This window comes from Leopardus geoffroyi, chromosome D4 (assembly GCF_018350155.1).
Source record: "Leopardus geoffroyi isolate Oge1 chromosome D4, O.geoffroyi_Oge1_pat1.0, whole genome shotgun sequence".
Lineage (NCBI taxonomy): Eukaryota > Metazoa > Chordata > Mammalia > Carnivora > Felidae > Leopardus > Leopardus geoffroyi.
In genome coordinates, this window is record NC_059342.1 from 93,953,016 (window position 1) to 93,973,238 (window position 20,223).

At 51.7% G+C, this 20,223-nt stretch overlaps 1 protein-coding gene across 7 annotated transcripts in view; it reads right to left on the minus strand.

Moving 5' to 3' along the window:
* PNPLA7 (patatin like phospholipase domain containing 7) overlaps positions 1-20,223 on the minus strand; it is a 64,216-nt gene that overhangs the window by 2,151 nt on the left and 41,842 nt on the right. For 6 of the 7 annotated variants that reach the window (XM_045468882.1, XM_045468883.1, XM_045468880.1 and 3 more), the window contains 9 exons: positions 13,618-13,681; positions 13,252-13,420; positions 12,041-12,223; positions 11,121-11,239; positions 4,357-4,513; positions 1,867-1,983; positions 1,620-1,689; positions 702-818; positions 23-171 (listed from right to left, as the gene is read on the minus strand). In XM_045468882.1, the coding sequence (XP_045324838.1) occupies positions 23-171; positions 702-818; positions 1,620-1,689; positions 1,867-1,983; positions 4,357-4,513; positions 11,121-11,239; positions 12,041-12,223; positions 13,252-13,420; positions 13,618-13,681 (1,145 nt within the window). The other variant, XM_045468886.1, reaches the window with a different exon arrangement.

Sequence of the window (20,223 nt, forward strand, 5' to 3'; positions counted from 1 at the left end):
TGTGCAGAGCTATGCCCCCCACCTTGACTTTTGTGGCCAAGGGGTTCCAGCGCTTCCACAGCAGCCACCACCCAGACAGCGCGTCGCCATAGTTGGTGAGGTCCGTCTCATCCTGGCTGCCCACATCAATGGCAATCACCACCTTTGCCCCCATAGACCTGGCCACATCCGCTGGGGAGAAGACAGCCTTGGTCACCACCCAGGACAGGCACATAGAGCCCCGGGTGGGAACAGGGCTTGGGAGGGACGGGGAGAGAGCCTGCACAGCACTGGGAGCCAGAGGGTCTCCCCTTGGGCCTGTAGAGAGGCAGCCTAGTGCACAGAACTGTCCAACAGGTGACAGGTGTGCCCAGGGGAGGGGCCTCACCCACAACAGACCTGGCACTTTCTGGCTGTTAGTTCTGACTGTGGGCACAGATGGGACATAATTGCTCTCAGCTCCTCTACTTGGCCCTTGTTCTGAGTGCTGCTGAGCCGACAAACAGGGCCATATGCTGGGAGCACACGGTGCCCGAGCTAGTGTGCACGAGGGCGTGCGTCTGTGTGTGTGTGCCTGGACGTGTTCCCCGGACTCCGGGAGCACCTATAACCCCCCACCCCCTGCTCCAGGGAACACTGAGGAAAACGTGCCACTGGCCTTCCCGGGAGTGGAGGGGGCTGAGGCAGGGGTGGGGGCAGCCCCTCCCCACCCACTGCAGCACCTGGGAGGTTGTTGATGTAGCCCCCGTCCATCAGCAGGTGTCCGTCTTTGGGGTCGCAGAGGGGAGGCAGGTAGCCTGACAGAGACATGCTGGCACGCACGTACCTCCACAGGGAGCCTGGGGGAGAGTCGGGGGGCTGGGGGAGAGGTCACCAGGGCCTGTGGGAGGGGAGCTTCGCACTGCCCACGGTGGGTTCCTGCCCTGGACCCTCAGCTCAGAGCCCTGCTAGCGCTTGGGTCCTGAAGTCTGCACGTCTGGCTCTGGCGGATGGCCGCAGGCCTGAAGACAGACACCCCTCCTGTTCTTTCTCCTCCACAAGGGAGGCCAGGCTGGCTCTGCAGTCTTTCCACGTTCCACTGTGTGAGCCACGCCGTCCCACTCACCTCCAGAGAGACACATGCAATCAGCTCACAAACCGCTCTGCCCAGGAAAAGGGCCCTCAGCTGCCACCCATGCATCAGCCTTCTCATGGTCCCCAGCCCAAGCAGTCTACCACTACCTCCCGATTCGAACTCATAAAAACACATGCCCTGCATGTGCCCTTCATCACACCCCACGGCCCAAGCAGGCCCTTCACCCCACTCCTCTCTGCTCCCAGTTCACAAAATTTCTCCACCTTTCTGTGTCCAGTTTGGACTTCTCAGTGTTTTTAGGCTCTTGGTTATGTCCCTCCCCATTTCCTTCATGCTCACAGCAGGATCACCTCTGTGCTCAGATCTCCCTGAGTGTCTTGCCTCCTCCAGGTCATCTTGGTGCTTCGTCCAGTTCAAGGAGCTGCCACGCTCTCTACCTGCAAGCCGCCCCCCCTGGAGGTGCTCTTTCAATGTCCCTCCCCTGACCACTCTGCCCTGAGTGGGGGGCTGTGCCCTGTGCATGCCTGAGCCCGTATCAAGGGGCACCCAAGGAGGAGGTGCTCACCGTCCGTGTGGACCCGCATAGCAGAGGCTGTGATGTCTGTGGTGATGGTAAAGTAGGGGATCCATAGGTCCTGCAAGGGGGGGACAGGACTTAGGACATCCTCCCTGACGGCCAGCTCCCTGACCCTGTAGGCCCAGGGGCTTGAGGGGATGAGGAGGACGCCAAGCACCCAGACACAAGTCAGGCTCAGGCTGGCTGTAGGCTCCAGCTGAGGCACCCCAGGGTGGTCCCTGCTTTGGGGGGGCACCTCGATCTGCCGGTCCTTGAAGACGCTACAGATGCTGCTATTAAAGCCGGCCCCCGAGAACATGGAGGTGATGGGGTAGGTCAGGTCCAGCACAGTCTTCACCATCGACGTCATGTCCTGAGTGGATGGGGCACACGTGAGACCCCTGCAGAGGATGAGGGGCTCACACCCCGCCCCCACCTGCTGGCGTGGGTGGCAAGGTGATCCCACAGGACCCAGCCAGGAGCCCAGATCCAGAAAAGGGAGCAGGGACACAGCACACGTCTGTGCTTCCTGCAAACAGAACAAGGGTGTCTGGGAAGCGTCCTGAGGAGTCCCCCAGGAGGAGAGAGTTCCAGGGCCTGAGCAGCAGGGCCTTGAGGTCCCGTGAGGGTGCCTGCTGACACCTGCTCAGGAGGCCGAGCTGAGGACGAAGCTCCATCCAGGACCCACACTGGCAGGTGAGTGGCAGGGACCGCTACCCCCTGAGGTCCCCAAAGGCAATAACACGCGACCCGTCAAGATTTCTCCAGGAGGGGGAGCTGCCCTGCCCTAGAATGCTCAAGGTTGACCCTCACATTCCAGCATGGCAGGCCGTACAACAGGGTCCCGGAAACAGGGCCCTGTTGAGAGTCCTCTCTGCTGAAGGCCCCCCACCCTCCCTCTCTTGTGGGACTGAAGCTCATCCTTCCTCAGTGAGGACGTGGGCCTCTTAGACCTGCGAGGAAGACACGTGACTGACCAGGCAGCACTGGCCTTGCCCCAAGAATGCCTGGGTTCAAGGTTATCTACCTTCTTAAGAGTCAGGGATAGAGAGGAAAGGTCCTCCCTGCCTCTATGTGGACAGAAACAGATGCAAAAGCCTAAAACAGAGGCCACACAAGGGGTGGGCCCCCAGCTGAGGGGGAGCTGCCCCCCAGTGTGTTCACACTGAGATGAACAGAGTGGAGACTCTGTTCAAACAGAGGGAACCCGTGTGCTCCTAGAGGAAAGGGACCCAGAAGCACAGGACACCCCAGGGTCCTCCCTGGTTAGCAAGGCCTCACTCCTGAAGAAGCCCCTGCCTAGCACCAGAGAGCCTGCAGAGTCAAGCCTGGCGGCCCCCCACAATCACATCCCCTCAGCACGGCAGGAGGCCAGTGCCCATGCAGACAGGCAGGACAGAGGCCATCCTGGATGGGATCCATTCTGCCCTGCCGTGCAGAGTCCCACAGCCCATTGCTCACTGAGGACGACAGGGGCATCAAGCCCAAAGCTCCCTGGCCAGTCCCACACCTGCACTGGGCCAGCAGAGGTGGGGAAGGGAGGTGTCCTCCTGGCCTGTGAGCAGACCCTCAACTGAGGCTGAAGCACACTGTGCCCACACCCACTGTTCTCAGAGGCCATCCTTAGTGACGAGCTGTGTTTGCTCCTGGACCTCTCCTTGGAGCGGCCCACTGAGGGGTGTCTGGGGTGGCTCATTTCAGGGAAAGAGGGGTCTCTGGAACAGAGTTGGGGCCACATGGATGGGGCAGATAGCCTTCTCTGACACCTTCTGCCATAGAAGATGAACAATTTTCTTTTCTTTTTTAAAAGGAGAACTTGAACACTTTTGACCCCACTCATGGGGCTCTGTGCCGCCCCAGGAAAGCAAGTGGAACTGTGACAAGGGCAAACGGCATCTGTACCTTCAGGACAGGGGTGAGTCGGCCTCCCCACCAGGCTCCAGTCTGCCCACGGGAGCTGCTGCAGCGAGCTCGCTTACAGTGCGGGCTTTGTCGGCCTGCATCCATCACCCGGCCAGCTATTAGCAATTTTTTCTTATTTTCTATCTTCCTGATGCCCTGGCATGTGGGGTCTTACAGACCCGGGGAGAGGCTGTCCCCTCGCAGGGCTGGCCAATCCTTAGAGACAGCAGAAGCCTCGCCCGCTGGGAGCGTCTCTCCCGCAAACCGAGCGAGCGATCCAGAGCCCACACCCCCCGGCCCCCTTTCTACGTCGCACTCTCACACCAGGTCAATAATCCTCCGCCTGAATCAACCCAGGCCCAGGCACCAGACAACTGGGGACGGCCCCTACACGGCAAGCCCACTGGAATTATTCCAAAAGCCCATCCGAAGCTGTTTACCCTGCCCTCCCCTGCCTTTCCCACAGAAACCCCCATAAAGGCTCTGGCCTCGGCCTTCCCCCTGCTCCTCTCCGCCGCCTCGCAGGCATGGGTGCTCCCATGTGGTCCTGTAGGGTGGGCAACTACAGGTAACATTAAACTTTCCTTCCGGTGGTGCTGACCTCTCTGTGTTGTCTTCAGTCACCTTTATAAATTAAGACCAGGCACCAACCAGAGCCAAACCTCCCAACACTGATGTCCTTATCTCTTTTGTGCTCCCCATTCCCTCACCATCCTGTAAACCCCAATCTGAGGCCGGAGCCCTGCAGAGTGCGATCAGGGGCCAAAGGTCCCAATGCCCTCCTGCCCTCCACAGCACCACAGGGACCTGGTGCTGAGCTCCAGGGAGGGCAGAGACCCCTCACCTCAGCCCACTGCTTGGCCCGGATCCGTATCTGGCTGTAGTTCCGTTCCTCGGAGTATAGGGCGCCCATGAAGGCCCCGATGGACGTCCCTCCAACCATGTCCACAGGGATGCCACACTCCGTCAGGGCCCGGATGATGCCAACCTGGGCACAGCCTCTACATCAAGCAGGAGCACAGAGCAGAAGTAAGCACTGTTGCCAGGAACAGCACCTGCCGTGTGCTGGCAAAAGGACCCAGAGACAGTCATCCCCATCTACCTCCTCCTCCTCAGTGCCTGCCTCAAAGACATGGCCCCAAAGAGGGGCTGCGGCCATCACCGGGATGTCTCTCAGAGCCTCAGCAGTTGTGAAGCAGACACAACGCAGGCTCTACAACCACCATGATTAGAGTCCCAGGGGCCAAAAGCGGCAAGCAGCCTACGTGTGTGATGGGTGAGGGAGTAAGCAAAGTGTGGCATGCACGTACAAGGGATGTTGCTTGGCCTTAAGAAGGAAGAAAATTCTAACACATGGATGAACTTGAGGACCCTGCGCTAAGTGAATGAAGCCAGACACAGAAGGACAAGGTCTCTCCTCACATGAGGGACCTGGAGGGGTCAAGATCACAGATACAGAGAGCAGAGGCTGGGGACTGGGGGTGGGGGGTGTGGGGGCAGGCTAGGGTGTAACAGGGACAGAGGTTCAGTTTGGGAAGATGGAAACGGTCCAGAGCTGAGTAGTGATGGTTGCACAATATCGTGAATGTACTTCATGCAGCTAAATTTCACATTCAAAAATATTAATAGTGGGAAATTTTGTGGCATGCATATTTAATTTTTTTTTTAATGTGTATTCATTTTTGAGAAAGAGAGGGAGAGAACAAGCAGGGGAGGGTCAGAGAGGGAGACACAGACTCTGAAGCAGGCTCCAGGCTCTGAGCTGTCAGCACAGAGCCCGACGTGGGGCTTGAACCCACGGACCGCGAGATCGTGACCTGAGCTGAAGTCGGACGCTTAGCTGACTGAGCCATGCAGACGCCCCACATGCTTATTTTAACACAATTAAAACAAAATTTAATATCACCACAAAAAAATTAAATATTCAGGTATCAGGCTAAAAAATTTTCAAGAAATTGAAGACAAGATTGATAATTTGGCACAGAAATGGAAACTATAGGATAGAGCCAACCACCACTTTACAAGTGGAAAATACAGTGTCTGAGATAAAGACCTCACTCAGCAGGTTAAGCAGCAGACCAGGCTCACTGGAGACCCATGAAGCATGGAGATGGCACAAGAAAATCCTGAGTCCCAGGACACCCCAGAACGGACATGGAGACCACTCCTTAGAACAGACGTATGGGAGCCTAGAGCATGTGTGGGATCCGGCAGAGGAGTCCAGAAAGAGAAGGGGATGGGCGGAAACGTCTGGACAGAGGGTGGTCTGGTGCAGCCCAGGAGGGCTGGCCTCTCCGTCCTGAGGTCACAACACAACATCTACAACCCCTAACTTAGGAAAAAAAGAACAGTTTAAATCAAACAAGTCAAATTACGGAAATAATAAAGGTAAGAGCAGAAATTGATGAGGCAGAAAAACAAAAGACTCAGTAGAGAGGACCAACAAAGCTAACAAATGGTGCTCGGAGAGGACCAACTCCCGGCCCCTCCTGCGAGAAAAGGAAAGGCAGGGAGGGGGTGTCAGGAGTGAGAAAGGGCGCATCTGCAGAGATGCTTCAGTTACAAAAGTGAGAAGTAGGTGTGAACCTCGTGCCTAAGTAGGAAAATTCAGATAAAATGGACATATTCCTAGAACGACATAGTGTGCCAAACTGACAAGAGAATCTGAATTGTACTATAACCATCAATATAACCGAACCTTTCCTTTTTAAATCTTCACAAAGAAGGCTGTATGTCCAGATGGTTTTACTAGGGAGTGCTACTGAACGTATAAGGAAGAGTAACACAAATTTCACATAAAACTTCCCAGAGAACAGGAAAAGAAGAGGCACTTCCCAACTCCACTCTGAAGCCAGCAAGCACACCCACGTGCAGCCCAACCTCACACAGATTCAAAGGGAGTCCAGCAGTGGGCAACACGTCATGGGCCAACAGGTCTACCCTCAGAAGACATCAGTTTTTATTTAAAGATCAATGCAATTCACCACATTAACAGAATAAAGGAGAAAAATTACACGATCGTCTCGACAGAAACACAATAACAACCATCCATGATACACACTCAGCAAACTAAGAAAAGAAGGGCGCTTCCTCCCTCTGACACAGGGCACCATAGACACCACAGCCGAGATGACACTCAGTGACGACAGTGAATGCTCTCCCTCCCATGGGCGACAGGACAAGACATGTGTGCCCCACTTCCACTCGACACTGTACTGCAAAGTCTAACCGGTGCAACAAGCCAAGAAGAAGAAACAAAAGACATATACGTATTTTGGAAAGAAAGACAAAAACTGGCTTTATTCTCAGAAGATATAACTATGTATATAGGAAATGCAAAAATAAAAATAAAAAAGTCATTAGAATAAGTGAATTTAGCACGGCAATAAGATACAGAGCATCAATTTACAAATATCAGTTGTATTGCTATATACTGGCAACAAACACTTTGAAAGTGAAATTGAAAAGAAAACATTTACAACAGGAAAAAAAAATCCCATAAAATACTTAGCTGATTCTAAAAATTTATATGGAAAAGCAAAGGACCTAGAAGGGCCAAAAGCAATTTTGAAAAAAACAGAACTCAGGAATTTGCAGTGTCTGATGTTAAGATTTACCATAAAGCTGTGGCAGTGGTGTCGTGAAGGACAGACACGACAGAGCCCACATGCTCTGGTGGGGGACACAGTCTACAACCAAAGGTGCTGGCTCAGCTGGATGACCACATGAGGAGAACAGAGCCTTGACCGGCACAAGACGTGTCAGGTGGTTCACAGACCCGAATGCACAAGCTGGAGTCACAGAGCTTCTAGAAGAAGGCAGAATGCCTTTGTGACCTTAGGATAGACAAGAACTCTCAGAAGCCCAGCAGACCAGAAGCAGTAACCATAAAAAATGGAAAATCACGCCTCATAAAAATTAAAAACTATTCATTGAAAAATACCATTGAGAAAACGAAAAGTCAAAGATTGAGAGACAGAATTACTACTAAATATTATCTGACAAAAGACTTGTATTCAGATTATATAAATAATTCCTCTGAATCAATAACAAAAGACAAACCACCAGTTAAACATGGATAAGAATGTAAACACTACTTTACAAAATGAGATACACAAAGGGCCAGCGAGCACGTGACCTCATTAGGCCCCAGGGAGATCACCAGATGCCCCCACACACCCTTTAGAACCATTCAAAATGAGGTTAATACCAAGGGTTGGCAAAAATGTGGGAACCTGAACTTCAAACACTGTTGGTGGGGGGTGTAAAACGGCACAATGTCCCCCATGACCAGGTAGCTCCACTCCTAGGTATTTGCCCAAGAGAAAAGACCATACGTGCACAAAAAGATTTGTACAAGAACAGTTATAGCTGTTTTCTCCATAACAACCCAAGCCAAAAAATAACCCGAGTGCCCATCAACAGGAGGAGCGGGGTAAGCAAAGCGTGGCGGACAACGGAACACACTTAGCAGTGCTGCCGATGTGGCCTGGAGCACACGGACAAGCTCACACACTGGGCCCAGTGTGCGACACAAGCCAGTACAAACAGAAAAGCTAAGGAAGCCAGTGAAACAGCTGCATGAATATTCTCAGAGAAATTCAGTATTCCACTAGTGGAAGAAGGAGAGAAAACTATGAAGAAAGCACTCAGACATTAGAAATATTTTAGCAGAATAGAGCAGTTAGAAGATCCATCTGAGAAAAACCATCTAGAAAGTAGAACAAAAAGGCAGGGATGGAAAACGAGGGAGAGGGAAGACCTGGCTTCTGACCATCAGGAGCTCCTGGAAGAGAGGACAGAGTGGGAGAACATAAAATACGCCCCAGAGCTGAAGTTCACGATTTCCAAATTTGGAAGGGCCTGCTGGGGCCCACCCAGCCCAGTGGATGAACACACTGCCACCAAGGCACACCAAGTCCCTTCAAGGACCGAAATGAAAAGACTCCCCCCATGGCTTCCAGAGGGGAAGCAGGCCTCACAAATAAAGTGGGATTGGGCATCTCAACAGCGACACTGGAAGCTAGAAAGACAATGGCAGCACCCCCTTAGAAATTCTCAGGGAAAATTACTTCCATGTTGGATTCCACACCCAGACTGTCATCAAGGACATTTTCTGCTACCCAGAGTCTTAAAACTTTTACTTCCCAGATGTCTTCTCTTAAGGAAGTGTCTAGAGTATGAACGCTACCCAAATCAGGAATATGTCAAGAAAGAGGAAGGCATGGAATCCAGGAAATGGAGTTGAATGTGGAAGAGAGACCAAGAAGTTCCCAGGATAACAGTTAAGGGAAACTCCAAGACAACGTTATGGGCAGAGCCCAGAGGCGCTGGGAGACCTGGAGGGGGTGGCTCCCACACACGGTGAAGCAGAGGCCACCAGAGATGGCGAGCAAGCTGACAGGAGGCTGATGCTCCGGAGCAGTGTCTGGTCACCAATTAACGACACCCAGGAAACAGAAAATGGCAATTGCAACAATTATTAACTCCAAGGAAGGAAATACAGCCGTACTATGCAATGTGGTGTGACTGAGCCTTGAATAAGCACCACGTCATAGTAATAGAAATGGTGACAACTAGCTTGACTGGCATGGGAACCACACTGGGAACTGAGTGGTGAGGAGGGAGACAGACAGAAGACAGGTGATGGATAGATGTACAGATGTACAGATGGATGGCCGATGACAGACAGATGAATGAAGGACAGACAGATAAACTGTGTGTGTGGTGGGGGGACGGGTTAGGAGCTCAATAATCTAAAACTGAAAGAACAGAATGGCTATGCTGTTGAGAAATGCAGATGAGCAGAGAGATGACTATGCTCCAAGTGATCTTCTCTGGGATGTCTCTGGGTTTGGTCCCGGGCGAGACAGCAGACGATGGCCTCAAGGCAACGGCCACATGGCTATAAACTAAGTATTATTTTGACTAAAACGAAATTTTCATTGAAAATGCTGTTGATCGTGGCGCCTGGGTGGCTCAGTCGGTCAAGCTTCTGGCTCTTGGTGTTTCAGCTCAGGTCATGATCTGGCAGTTCATGGGACTGAGCCCCATGTCAGGCTCTGCAACGATGGTGCAGAGCCTGCTTGGGATTCTCTCTCCGACCCTTCCCTGCTCCCATGCACAGACGTGTGCTCGCTCTCTCTCTAAATAAACTTATGAGAAAAAACAATTTTTAAATGCCATTGATCACATCATCCTGGCCTACAAACCAGGTCCAAGTCTGGGTCAGCTCTGGGCCACCTCACTGTCCTAGTCCCACAGGAAGTAGCCTGGGTCTTGCCCTCCATCAGGCAATGTTAGGTAAATCACCTCATTCTCCAGGCTGACTGGCTCAGCTTTCAAGCAAAAGCACGGCACCAGAGGGTGCTCGGATTGTGCCGCATCACTCGGGGCAGGCCAAGTCTGGGGGTGAGCAGGACACCCTGGAGCAAGGTGGCGACTCCCCATGCTGGGGTGAGCAGGGGTGGGGTCTGTGTGTCTACCCACCCTCCTGTCAGGAAGGGTCTCAGGCCAGACACCAGGCCTCAGAGGTTTCCAGGTGGAAAGTGCACACTGTGGGCTTGGACTGCTCCTCTGCATTATCCCGATCTTTTCTAGAGAAGAGAGTCTGGGTCTCCCTTGACCTTGAGGCTGGACGGCATCTCTGACTTTAATTCGCCAGGTGTGAGCACAGGTCTGGCTCCACAGGCAGGAGACAAAACCTTGGAGAGTACCCCCTAAGGGGGGATACTCCTAAGAGGTTTTAATGTTTCCGAGCCACACACCCCCCCCCCCCGCCCCTCCTCCAGCTCACTCTGAAAGGGATGTCCTTGGAACCAGGAGGTGCTGAGCCAGGCACCTTCTCCAGGGCCCACGGGAGAGAGGCCAGCAGCACCAGCAGGGCTGGGGGGTGGGGTGTATGTATAGTGCTCAGGAGGCCCTGCGCACCTCATTCGGCCAGAGCAGGGGGGAAGAGTGAGGGACTCCACCCCACAGGGCACCCCCAGCACAGGTGTTGTGGGAGGCACTGCTCGCACCTCCTCACTGTGTCCTGGGGCTCCACGTCTGTTCCAGGTGTATATGCCTCTTTAAATTCAGGAGGAAGGAGGCGTGTGCCACAATGACAAACACAGGGTAGCAGTTATTTGGGTTAAAAGTCCTGTAAGGAACTGATCAGCCCGCAGAACTGAAGAACGCTGTGCTACGTTTGCAAGCACACCAGGACATTAGTCTATAAAGTATGTATTAAAATGGAAAGAAACTCACCTGCAGCCCAATGGGAAGACTGGCAAAGGACAAGAACAGAGTTCTCAGAGGAAGCGTGAATGGCTAACAGACAAGCAGACACTTCTAGCAAAGACAATCAGAACAAATCTACTGCACTGGCAAACGTTAAAACCTGGGGGTGCCTATGGGAAGCACTGCTTGGCAATGTGCACCCAGGGGCTGAAACATGCTTGGTCATGCACTGGGCCTATCTATGGAGACTGCTCCTGGGACCAGCTCAGAGGCCTCTTGGTCAGCATTAGAGTGCGCGTGCACACGTGCGTGCGCGCGCGCACGCACACACACACACACACACACACACAGACACGCGGCTGTGGGTGGGATGGGGTGGGGACTCACCTTGCTCCTCCGCCCCCAAGCACCAGGGCGATGGCGTTGCCAGTCAGCACCCGAGCCAGGCGGGAGAAGTCCGAGTGCCGATCTGGGGGCCTCTGGAAGACTCGCTCGTACATCTCCACCTGGGAGAGGGGTCAGCAGATGGGGAGGGCTAGGCCAAGTTCCACACACTGTGACCTGACCGGGGTGGCCTCCTCGACTCCTGACCCAAAGCCCTCTCCAGGACACAGCAGGGTCTGTCTGATACTGATCCTGGCAGCACCTTGGTGCCTAGGCATGCCTGGGAAGAGGACCTTACAGGGCACATGGGTGAGGGGACAGTGTGGGCAGATGGACTACATACCCACGGGTCCAGCAGGAGGCCACAGAGCCCCAGGAGAGCTGTACCAAGAGGGATACCAAGCCCAAACCCCAGCTAAGACCCTGCCAGCCACCAGGGTGGAGGGTGCTCCAGGGCACAGCCGCCACTGTCAGGACACTGTTCACTGAGTCGTGGGGCCAGATAGGCTGTGGAGTGTGGGCAGCCTGTGGGGCCCCAGCCCCGCAAAGCCCCCAGGGCTGAGGAGGCTCCCTCCGACCCCTTGGCAGGCTCTGGTGACCTCTCCCCCAGGCTCCCTGTGGAGGTATGTGCGTGCCAGCATGTCTCTGTCAGGCTACGTGCCTCCCCTCTGCGACCCCAAAGACGGACACCTGCTGATGGACGGGGGCTGCATCAACAACCTCCCAGGTGCTGCTCCCAAAGATCAATTCAAGCAAACGTAAGCTTACAGAGAAGCAAGCTCCCCTTAGCACCCCAGCGACCTCAGACTACAGAGACCCAGAGAGGGAGCGAGAAGGAAATGAGCTTGGCAATCACAAGTTAGGAAGGCTGTGTTCTGGAGGCCAGGAGTTCCCGTCAGTCCAGCCCAGCGCCCAGGCCTCACCAGCTTGGGCAGGCTTCTCCGGGAGAAGACGCGGCGCGGGCAGCACAGGTGCAGGTGGCCGGAGCACCAGCTGCGCATGTTCAGCCACTCCACGGTGCGGGAGGGTGCCGGCCCTTCCTCCCGGTGCAGCAGGACCAGCTGCTTCTGGGCTCGTACGGCCGTGCTCTCCAGCATCCGCTCCAGCTGCAGGAGGGCAGAGCCTGAGGCCTCGGCGGGACAGAGGTCCCGCTCTGGACGCCACCGCACACGGGCAGGAGGGTTGAGGGCAGGGCCTTGGCAGGTGGCACCCTGGTTCCGTGAGCCGGCTCAGCTGTGGTGTGAGCTGCCCTTCGGCTGTCGAAGCTGTGACCCAGGGGTCTGCCCGGCCATATGCCTGATGCATGCTGAGCTAGGTAAGGGTGGCCACAGGGAGCTCTGGGGTGTACAGGAAGGGAGAGGCCGCCCCCCCTCCGTTTTCCTAACACCTCCTCCGCATGTGCACACACTGTGACCTTCTCAAATGATGTGTCCGCAAACACTCCCTGCATCTCTCCCTGCAGAAGAGGAGCCCGCTTCAGAGATGGGTAATTCTTAGCTGCCCTGGGATCAGAGAGGAAGGAGATGGGGAATGTGTGCTAAGGGAAGGCAAGCCTACACTTCATACCCTTGAAGCTGGAAACAAAGTGGGCTGACGACGTAACTTCACAGCTGAGAACAGATGGTGGGGTACTCACAAATAGGAAACTAAACAGCCACAGAACCCAGTGAAACAATATGGATAAATCTTAAACACCTAAGTGTTGAGGGAAAAAGGACATTTCACAGTGATATAAAATAGGGCACTATTTATATCAGATGTAGATCTGTGAAGCTGTGCTGTATACCTCATAGTAAAACTCAGGACACTCAACTTCACAAGAGGCCACCTGCGGGCCACTTCAGGGCGCCTGCCCTGCTTTGTGCTAAAACCACCACCACAGGTGAATACAGCAAAACGTTTCAAATCATGAAGAGAAGCTATATGGGTGTCAGCTTTTATTATGTCTTTTCCTGGGTTCTTGAAATATTTCATTCAAAGGAAAAGACAGAGAAACAGGGCTGTGAGGAGAGTGGCCCCTGACCGGAACCTGGCCCGCCTGCAGCCCTGCCTCCACCACCCCTGTCCTCGCCACCCTGCCCTCCGACAGCCCCGCCCACAGAGGCCCCACCCCCTGGCAGCTCCAACCGGTTACCTCGCCCACAGTGGGCTCCTGCTCTCCCAGGCCCACGATGAGGATGCAGTCGGCTTGCCGGATGCAGCGCTGGGTCCACGGTGTGAGCGTGCTGTCCGCCTGGTAGAGCACGATGCGGTGGATGTCCTCCTGCTGCCCCAGCCAGCTGGACAGCCGGTACTCGTGAATACTGGAAGGCACGGTCGTGGTGCGGTGCAGATGCCAGGGCACGTGTGGACACGGGGGTGTACAGTTGCAGGGGTTGCAGACGCGAGGGACACAAACACCAGGGGACATGGGGGATGCAGATGCCAGGCTGTGTTTGGACCTGCTGTGAGCAAGAAGCTAGGGTCGGCCAGATTGTTTTCCACACAGAGGCTGGTATACCTGTCCAGAGCAGCAGAGCCAAGGCGCTGTTTGATGTTGTCACTGGTCAGCAGGAGGACAGGGCCTGAAAACACACACATAAATTACAGAAAGCTGTCCTGGCAGCCCACCTCCCCACGGATGAGAGCACCCACTCCCTCCCTAGAGGTCTGGTCCTCTTGAGAACAATGAGAAGCCTTTCTTCTTTCGAAGAGTAAGTGCCTGTATCTGTGCACAGAGGAGACCCTCTGGACAGCTGAGATCACCCGGTGTAGGAGTAGGTGCTGAGCAGAGGAGCTCGGAGGGCTGTGCCAGCTCAAGAGCTCAGCAGGTGGCAGCGGGGGGCTCCCTGAACCTCACTCTGCAACACTGACATATCTCTGCAACACTGATACTGTGTGTGTGTGTGTGTGTGTGTGTGTGTGTGTGTGTGTGAGTGTGTGTGTGAGTGTGTGTGTGAGTGTTGGGGGCAGGGGAAGCACAGTTTGTAAAATGCAAGATAATATAATTCCCCAAATCCACATGAGTGAGGTTGGCTGGATTCCAATATGGTGTGGTGGTGTATTCACGCACGTGGAGATGCTTCTTTTCACATTTTGTTGTCTCTGAAATCAGCATGCATCTTTCATCTACGATGTCTACGTGGACACAGGTGTCAGGGCCCACCCAACCAGGAGGGCCAGCATCAGGGTCCGCAGAAAGGTCACCAGGGGCTCACGTGCACTGGGGGCCACAGATGAGCACCCACAACCCAGGGATGGAGAAGGCCCAGGAGTCCTGAGGGCTTTCTTCTCACTCCTGTGCTTGTACAGAGCTCTCCAAGAGCAGACGGTTAAAGGTGAGAGCTAAGAAATCACCGCATCGTATTTTAACTGGCAGCATCTGCTCTCCTAGAGGCACCCAAAATAGGGGGGTGTGTCCTACGATGATGGTGTCCCTACTGAGATATGGCTATCTGGTATGAGCCATGGGCACGCATGGACAGCTCGGACTTAAGTGACAGAAACTTGCTGGTGTAGGGAAGCTCCTCCTCTCAGGGGATTGGGGTGAGGGAGCGGGTCAGGTTGGGGGCCTGCACTCCTGCTACCAGCTCTAGTTGGTCACCCGCATGGGCCGGATGGAGGAGGGGAGACCTCTTGGGGCTGGGCTGCGTCATGTGCCTGCAAGGGTGGGCCCTGCTGTGCGCACTGCAGCGACACGTCTTGACCGCCTCCTGGACAGGCAGGACGTGAGGTGACGCGCAGGCTGTGTCTGGCTGCAGGAACACGGAAGAGCCCAGCCCTGAGGCCCTCCAGGGACCCCAGGCTGGGCTCTGCCTGCCCACTAGTGCATGTCTCCTTGTAGACACCCCTGCCTGGACTCAGGGGGCTCTGAGGAGACCCTGGCCTCCCACAGCACAGGCTATGGCTACGGCCAGTCAGGAGTGTGGTGACCGACCCTGCCCCTGGGAGGGGTCTGCTTATGGCCAGGCAGTGAGCAGGTCCAGGGAAGGGAGGGGAAACAGGGTGGTTCATCTATACTTGCGTCTGTGGCTCTGTGGGGCACAGCTGAAGTGGGCATCCAGCCAGACTGCTGCTCCCCCTCTGGCCTGGACAGTCACTGCTGGCCTGGCTGCTGGACAGCCTTCTTCCCAAACACTGGAAGCTGAGGAAATGAAAACCTCCAAGTGCTAGAAGAAAATGGCCATCAGCCTAGAATCTTCCTCCAGAAGAGAAGGGAGCCTACACAAGCCTGGGCACCTGACTTTTGGCAAAGGTGTCAGCACAGCAACGGGCCAAGTTCAGTCTCTCTAAAGGAGGGTTCTGGGTCGCTGAAGACAAAGTGAATCTTGACTTTTATCTTGTATTATAACCCAAAGCAACCCTAAATGGATTGTGAACTGAAAAGGAAAGGTAAAGCCGTGAAGTGTTTAGAAGAACATCTTCATGATTTGGGGGCAGGATGAAATTCCTTCGGTAAAACACAAAAAACAGTAACAATATAAGAAAAAAATTTGGGCGAAGGAAACAATCAGCAAAACTAAAAGGCAACCGACGGAATGGGAGAAGATATTTGTAAATGATATATCAGATAAAGGGTTAGTATCCAAAATCTGTAAAGAACTTATCAAACTCAACACCCAAAAAACAAAGAATCCAGTGAAGAAATGGGCAAAAGACATGAATAGTTACTTCTCCAAAGAAGACATCCAGATGGTCAACCGACACATGAAAAAATGCTCAACATCACTCATCATCAGGGAAATACACATCAAAACCACAAGGAGATACCACCTCACACCTGTCAGAATGGCTCACATTAACAACTCAGACAACAACAGATGTTGGCGAGGATGCGGAGAAAGAGGCTCTCTTTTGCATTGTTGGTGGCAACGCAAGCTGGTGCAGCCACTCTGGAAAACAGTCTGGGGGTTCCTCAAAAAACTAAAAATAGAACTACCCTATGACCCAGAAATTGCCTTACTAGGTATTTATCCAAGGGATACAGGTGTGCTGTTTCGAAGGGGCACATGCACCCCCATGTTTATAGCAGCGCTATCGACAATAGCCAAAGTATGGAAAGAGCCCACATGTCCATCGATGGATGAATGGATAAAGAAGATGTGGTATATAGATACAATGGAGTATCACTCGGCAATCAAAAAGAATGAAATCCTGCCACTCGCAACTACATGGATGGAACTAGAGAGTATTATGCTAAGCAAAATTAGTCAGTTAGAGAAAGACAAATATCATATGACTTCACTCGTATGAGGACTTTAAGATACAAAACAGATGAACATAAGGGAAGGGAAGCAAAAATAATAAACAGGGAGGGGGACAAAACATAAGAGACTCTTAAATAGAACAAACAGAGGGTTACTGGAGGGGTTGTGGGAGGGGGGGATGGGCTAAATGGATAAGGGGCATTAAGGAATCTACTCCTGAAATCACTGTTGCACTATTTAACTAACTTGGATGTAAATTACAAAAATAAATTAAATAAAAAATTGTTTTAAAAAAGAAAATTTGGGGGCACCTGGGTGGCTCAGTCGGTTAAGCGTCCAACTTTGGCTCAGGTCATGATCTCACAGCTCGTGGGTTCAAACCTGCTTAGGGCTCTGGGCTGACAGCTGGGAGCCTGGGGCCTGCTTCGGATTCTCTGTCTCTCTCTCTCTCTCTGCCCCTCCCCTGCTCACACTCTGTCTCTGTCTCTCTCTCTCACAAATAAATAAACATTGAAAAAAAATTTTTTTAAGAAAAAATGTGGTAAATTGGTCTGCATTAGAATTAAGAACTTCTGTTTGTCAAAAGACATCATTAAACGAATGAAAAAGCAAGCCACAGACGGGAAAAGATACCTGCAATATTAGCATCCAAAAAAGGAACTGTACTGAGATTACACAAAAAAATACCCATCAACAAGGAAAAGATGGCAACCCAATAAAGATACTGGGTGACTTGATAGGCACTTACAGAAGAGGGTGTCTCCATGGCCAATAAACAAACTTCTCAGTCAGTGGGAAATACAAATTAAAGCCGTAACGAGACACCACTGCACACTCACCAAAGGGCACAGAGGCAAGACTAACCACCCAGAAGAACAGACCACACACCTTCCCAGAACATTCTCCAGGACTTTATCCACGGGCGCCTGGCTGGCCCAGTCGGTGGAGTGTGCGACTCTTGATCTCAAGGTTGTGAGTTCGATCCCCACGACGAGCATGGAGCTTACTTAAACAACAATAACAACAAAAAACTCCACAACATTCTCTAGGACACACTGTATGTGAGGCCACAAAACAAGTCTTAATAAACTTTAAGACTGAATCCTACAAGTATCTTTTCTAGTCACAATGGTATGAAACTAGAAATTAGTAACAGGAGAACCAGAAGATTCACAAATATGTGGAGATTAGAAAACAGTTCTGAACTACCCACAGGTCCAAGAAGAAACTGCAGGAGAGATTAGAAAAATACCCTGGGACCAGTGAAAACACAAACACAACATTCCAAACTCCAGGGGCAGCTCACCAGGAAAGAAGAGGGGACCCAAAACTATAAATGTACAAATGCACAGATCAAGGACCTAACATTATACCGTGGGAGAGTACCAACTAAACCCAGAGCAGACAGAGGAATGAAATAAGAGATTAGAACAGAGATAAATAAAAAGAATAGAAACACAATAGAGAAAATCAATGAAACCAGAAGTCTTTTTTTGAGAGAATCAACAAAACTGACAAACCTTTAGCTAGATGAATAAAGGAAAAAAAAGAGAAGACTCAAATCACTAAAATCAGAAATGACAGCAGGGGGACATTACTGATTTTACAGAAATAAAAAGAAGCAGGGGCTCCCAGCTGGCTTGGTTGGTGGAACGTGCGACTCTTGATCTCCAGGTTGTGTGTTCAAGCCCCACGTTGGGTGTAGAGATTACTCAAAAGTAAAATCTTAAAAAAATAAAAAAACAACTATTAATGGAAAGAAACTTCCTCAGTACATTAAAGGCCATACATATAAACCTGAGCTGACATCACACCAGTGGCATGAGAAAGCTTTCCCCTAAGACCAGGAACAAGAAAGGGCGACCGCTCTCACCACTTCCATTCAACGTTGTGCTGGAAGTCCCAGCCAGAGCAGTTAGGTGAAAAAAAAGATATAAAAGACATCAAAATTGGAAAAGAACAGGTAACGTTATCTTAGCTCAGAAACAACATGATCTTATATGTAGAACATCCTAAAAAGTCCACCCAAAACCGTTACAACTAATAAGAGAAGCAGCAGGACACAAAAACAACACACAAAAGTCAGTTCTCTTCCTATACAGTGACAGAGGTTAAGGAAGAGGTTAAGAAAACAATTCCATTTACAACAGGATCAAAAAGAGTAAAACACTGGGCACCTGGGTGGCTCAGTTGGTTAAGTGTCCAACTTTGGCTCAGGTCATGATTTCACAGTTCATGAGTTCGAGCCCCACATTGGGCTCTGTGCTGACAGCTCAGAGCCTGGAGCCTGCCTTGGATTCTGTGTGTCCCTCTCTCTCTGCCCTGTCCCCCATTTATATTCTGTCTCTCAAAATTAAATAAATGTTAAAAAAAATTTTTTTAAGTAAAATATTAGGAATAAACTTAAACTTGTACACTGAAAACCACAAAACATTGCTGAAAGAGATTAAAGAATTGACTTACGAACATGGGAACATGTCCTGTGTTCATGGGTTGGACGAGTGAATATTGTCACAATGCCAGTACCGCCCAGAGTGAACCACAGATCCAGCGCAATCCCTGTCAGAATCCCAACGAGTTTCTCACAGAAATAGAAAAGCACGTCCTGAAACTCCTACGGATCTCAAGGGACCCCTGAACGGCCAAAACAACCCTGCAAAAGAACACAGCTGGAGGCCACCTGCGTGGCTCAGGTGTGTTAAGCATCTGACTTCCACTCAGATCGTGATTTCACGGTTCCTGAGTTTGAGCCCCACATCGAGTGAGTTCAAGCCTCACTTCTCTCTTTCTCTCTGTCTCTCTGCCCCTCACTCACTTGCACTCTCTCTCTCTCTCTCTGCCCCTCACTCACTTATGCCCTCTCTTTCTGTCAAAGGAAAAATAAAAAAGGAACAAAGCACACTTCCTGACTTCAAAACCTACTACAGAGCTACCGTAATCAACACAGCGCGGTGCTGGCGTGAAGACAGAATGGCCCAGAAACGAACCCTCACATGGATAAAATGATTTTCAGGAGGGTGCCAAGACCACTCAATGGAAGAATGGAGTTTTTCAATAAATGATGGTGGGGCAACTGGATATCCATAAGCAAAAAATTAAACCTCTACCTAAACTTCACACCTTTTACAAAAATTAGCTCCAAAACAGATCATAAATTTAAACGTAAAACTTTTGTAGGCCTTTTGGTTTTTTTTTTAAGTTTATTTATTTATTTTTGAGAGAGAGAGAGAGACAGAGAGCACGAGGGGGATAGAAGCAGAGAGACAGAATCCCAAGCAGGCTCCATGCTGTCAGCACAGAGCCAGACACGGGGCTCGAACCCACAGACCATGATATCATGACCCGAGCTGAGATCAAGTCGATGCTTAACTGACTGAGCCACCTAGGTGCCCCAACTTCAAGACTTTTGAAAAGACACAGGAGAGAATCTAGGCCCTAGGGCTAGGTGCAGAATTTTTAGACATGATACTGAAAACATAGTCCATAAAGGAAAAACACTGATAAACTGGACTTCATCAAAATTGCCAGTTCTGCCTGTGAAAGCAGAGAAGGCAGCAGAGGAGGGAGCAGCGCATCTGCGAACCACAGGCCCAGCAAAGGACCCATATCTGGCGTACATAAAGAATTCTCAAAACTTAGGGCACCTGGGTGGCTCAGTTGGTTAAGCGTCCTGCTTAGGGCTCAGGTCATGATCTCACGGTTCCTCAGTTCAAGCCCCATGTTGGGCTCTGTGCTGACAGCTCAGAGCCTGGAGCCTGCTTCAGATTCTGTGTCTCCCTCTCTCTCTGCCCCTCCCCTGCTTGTGCTCTGTCTTTCTCTCTCTCAAAAATAAATAAACATTCAAAAGAATTCTCAAAACTCAACAGTAAGAAAATAAACAACTCACTCAAAAAGGAGCAAAAGATACGAAGTTATGAACA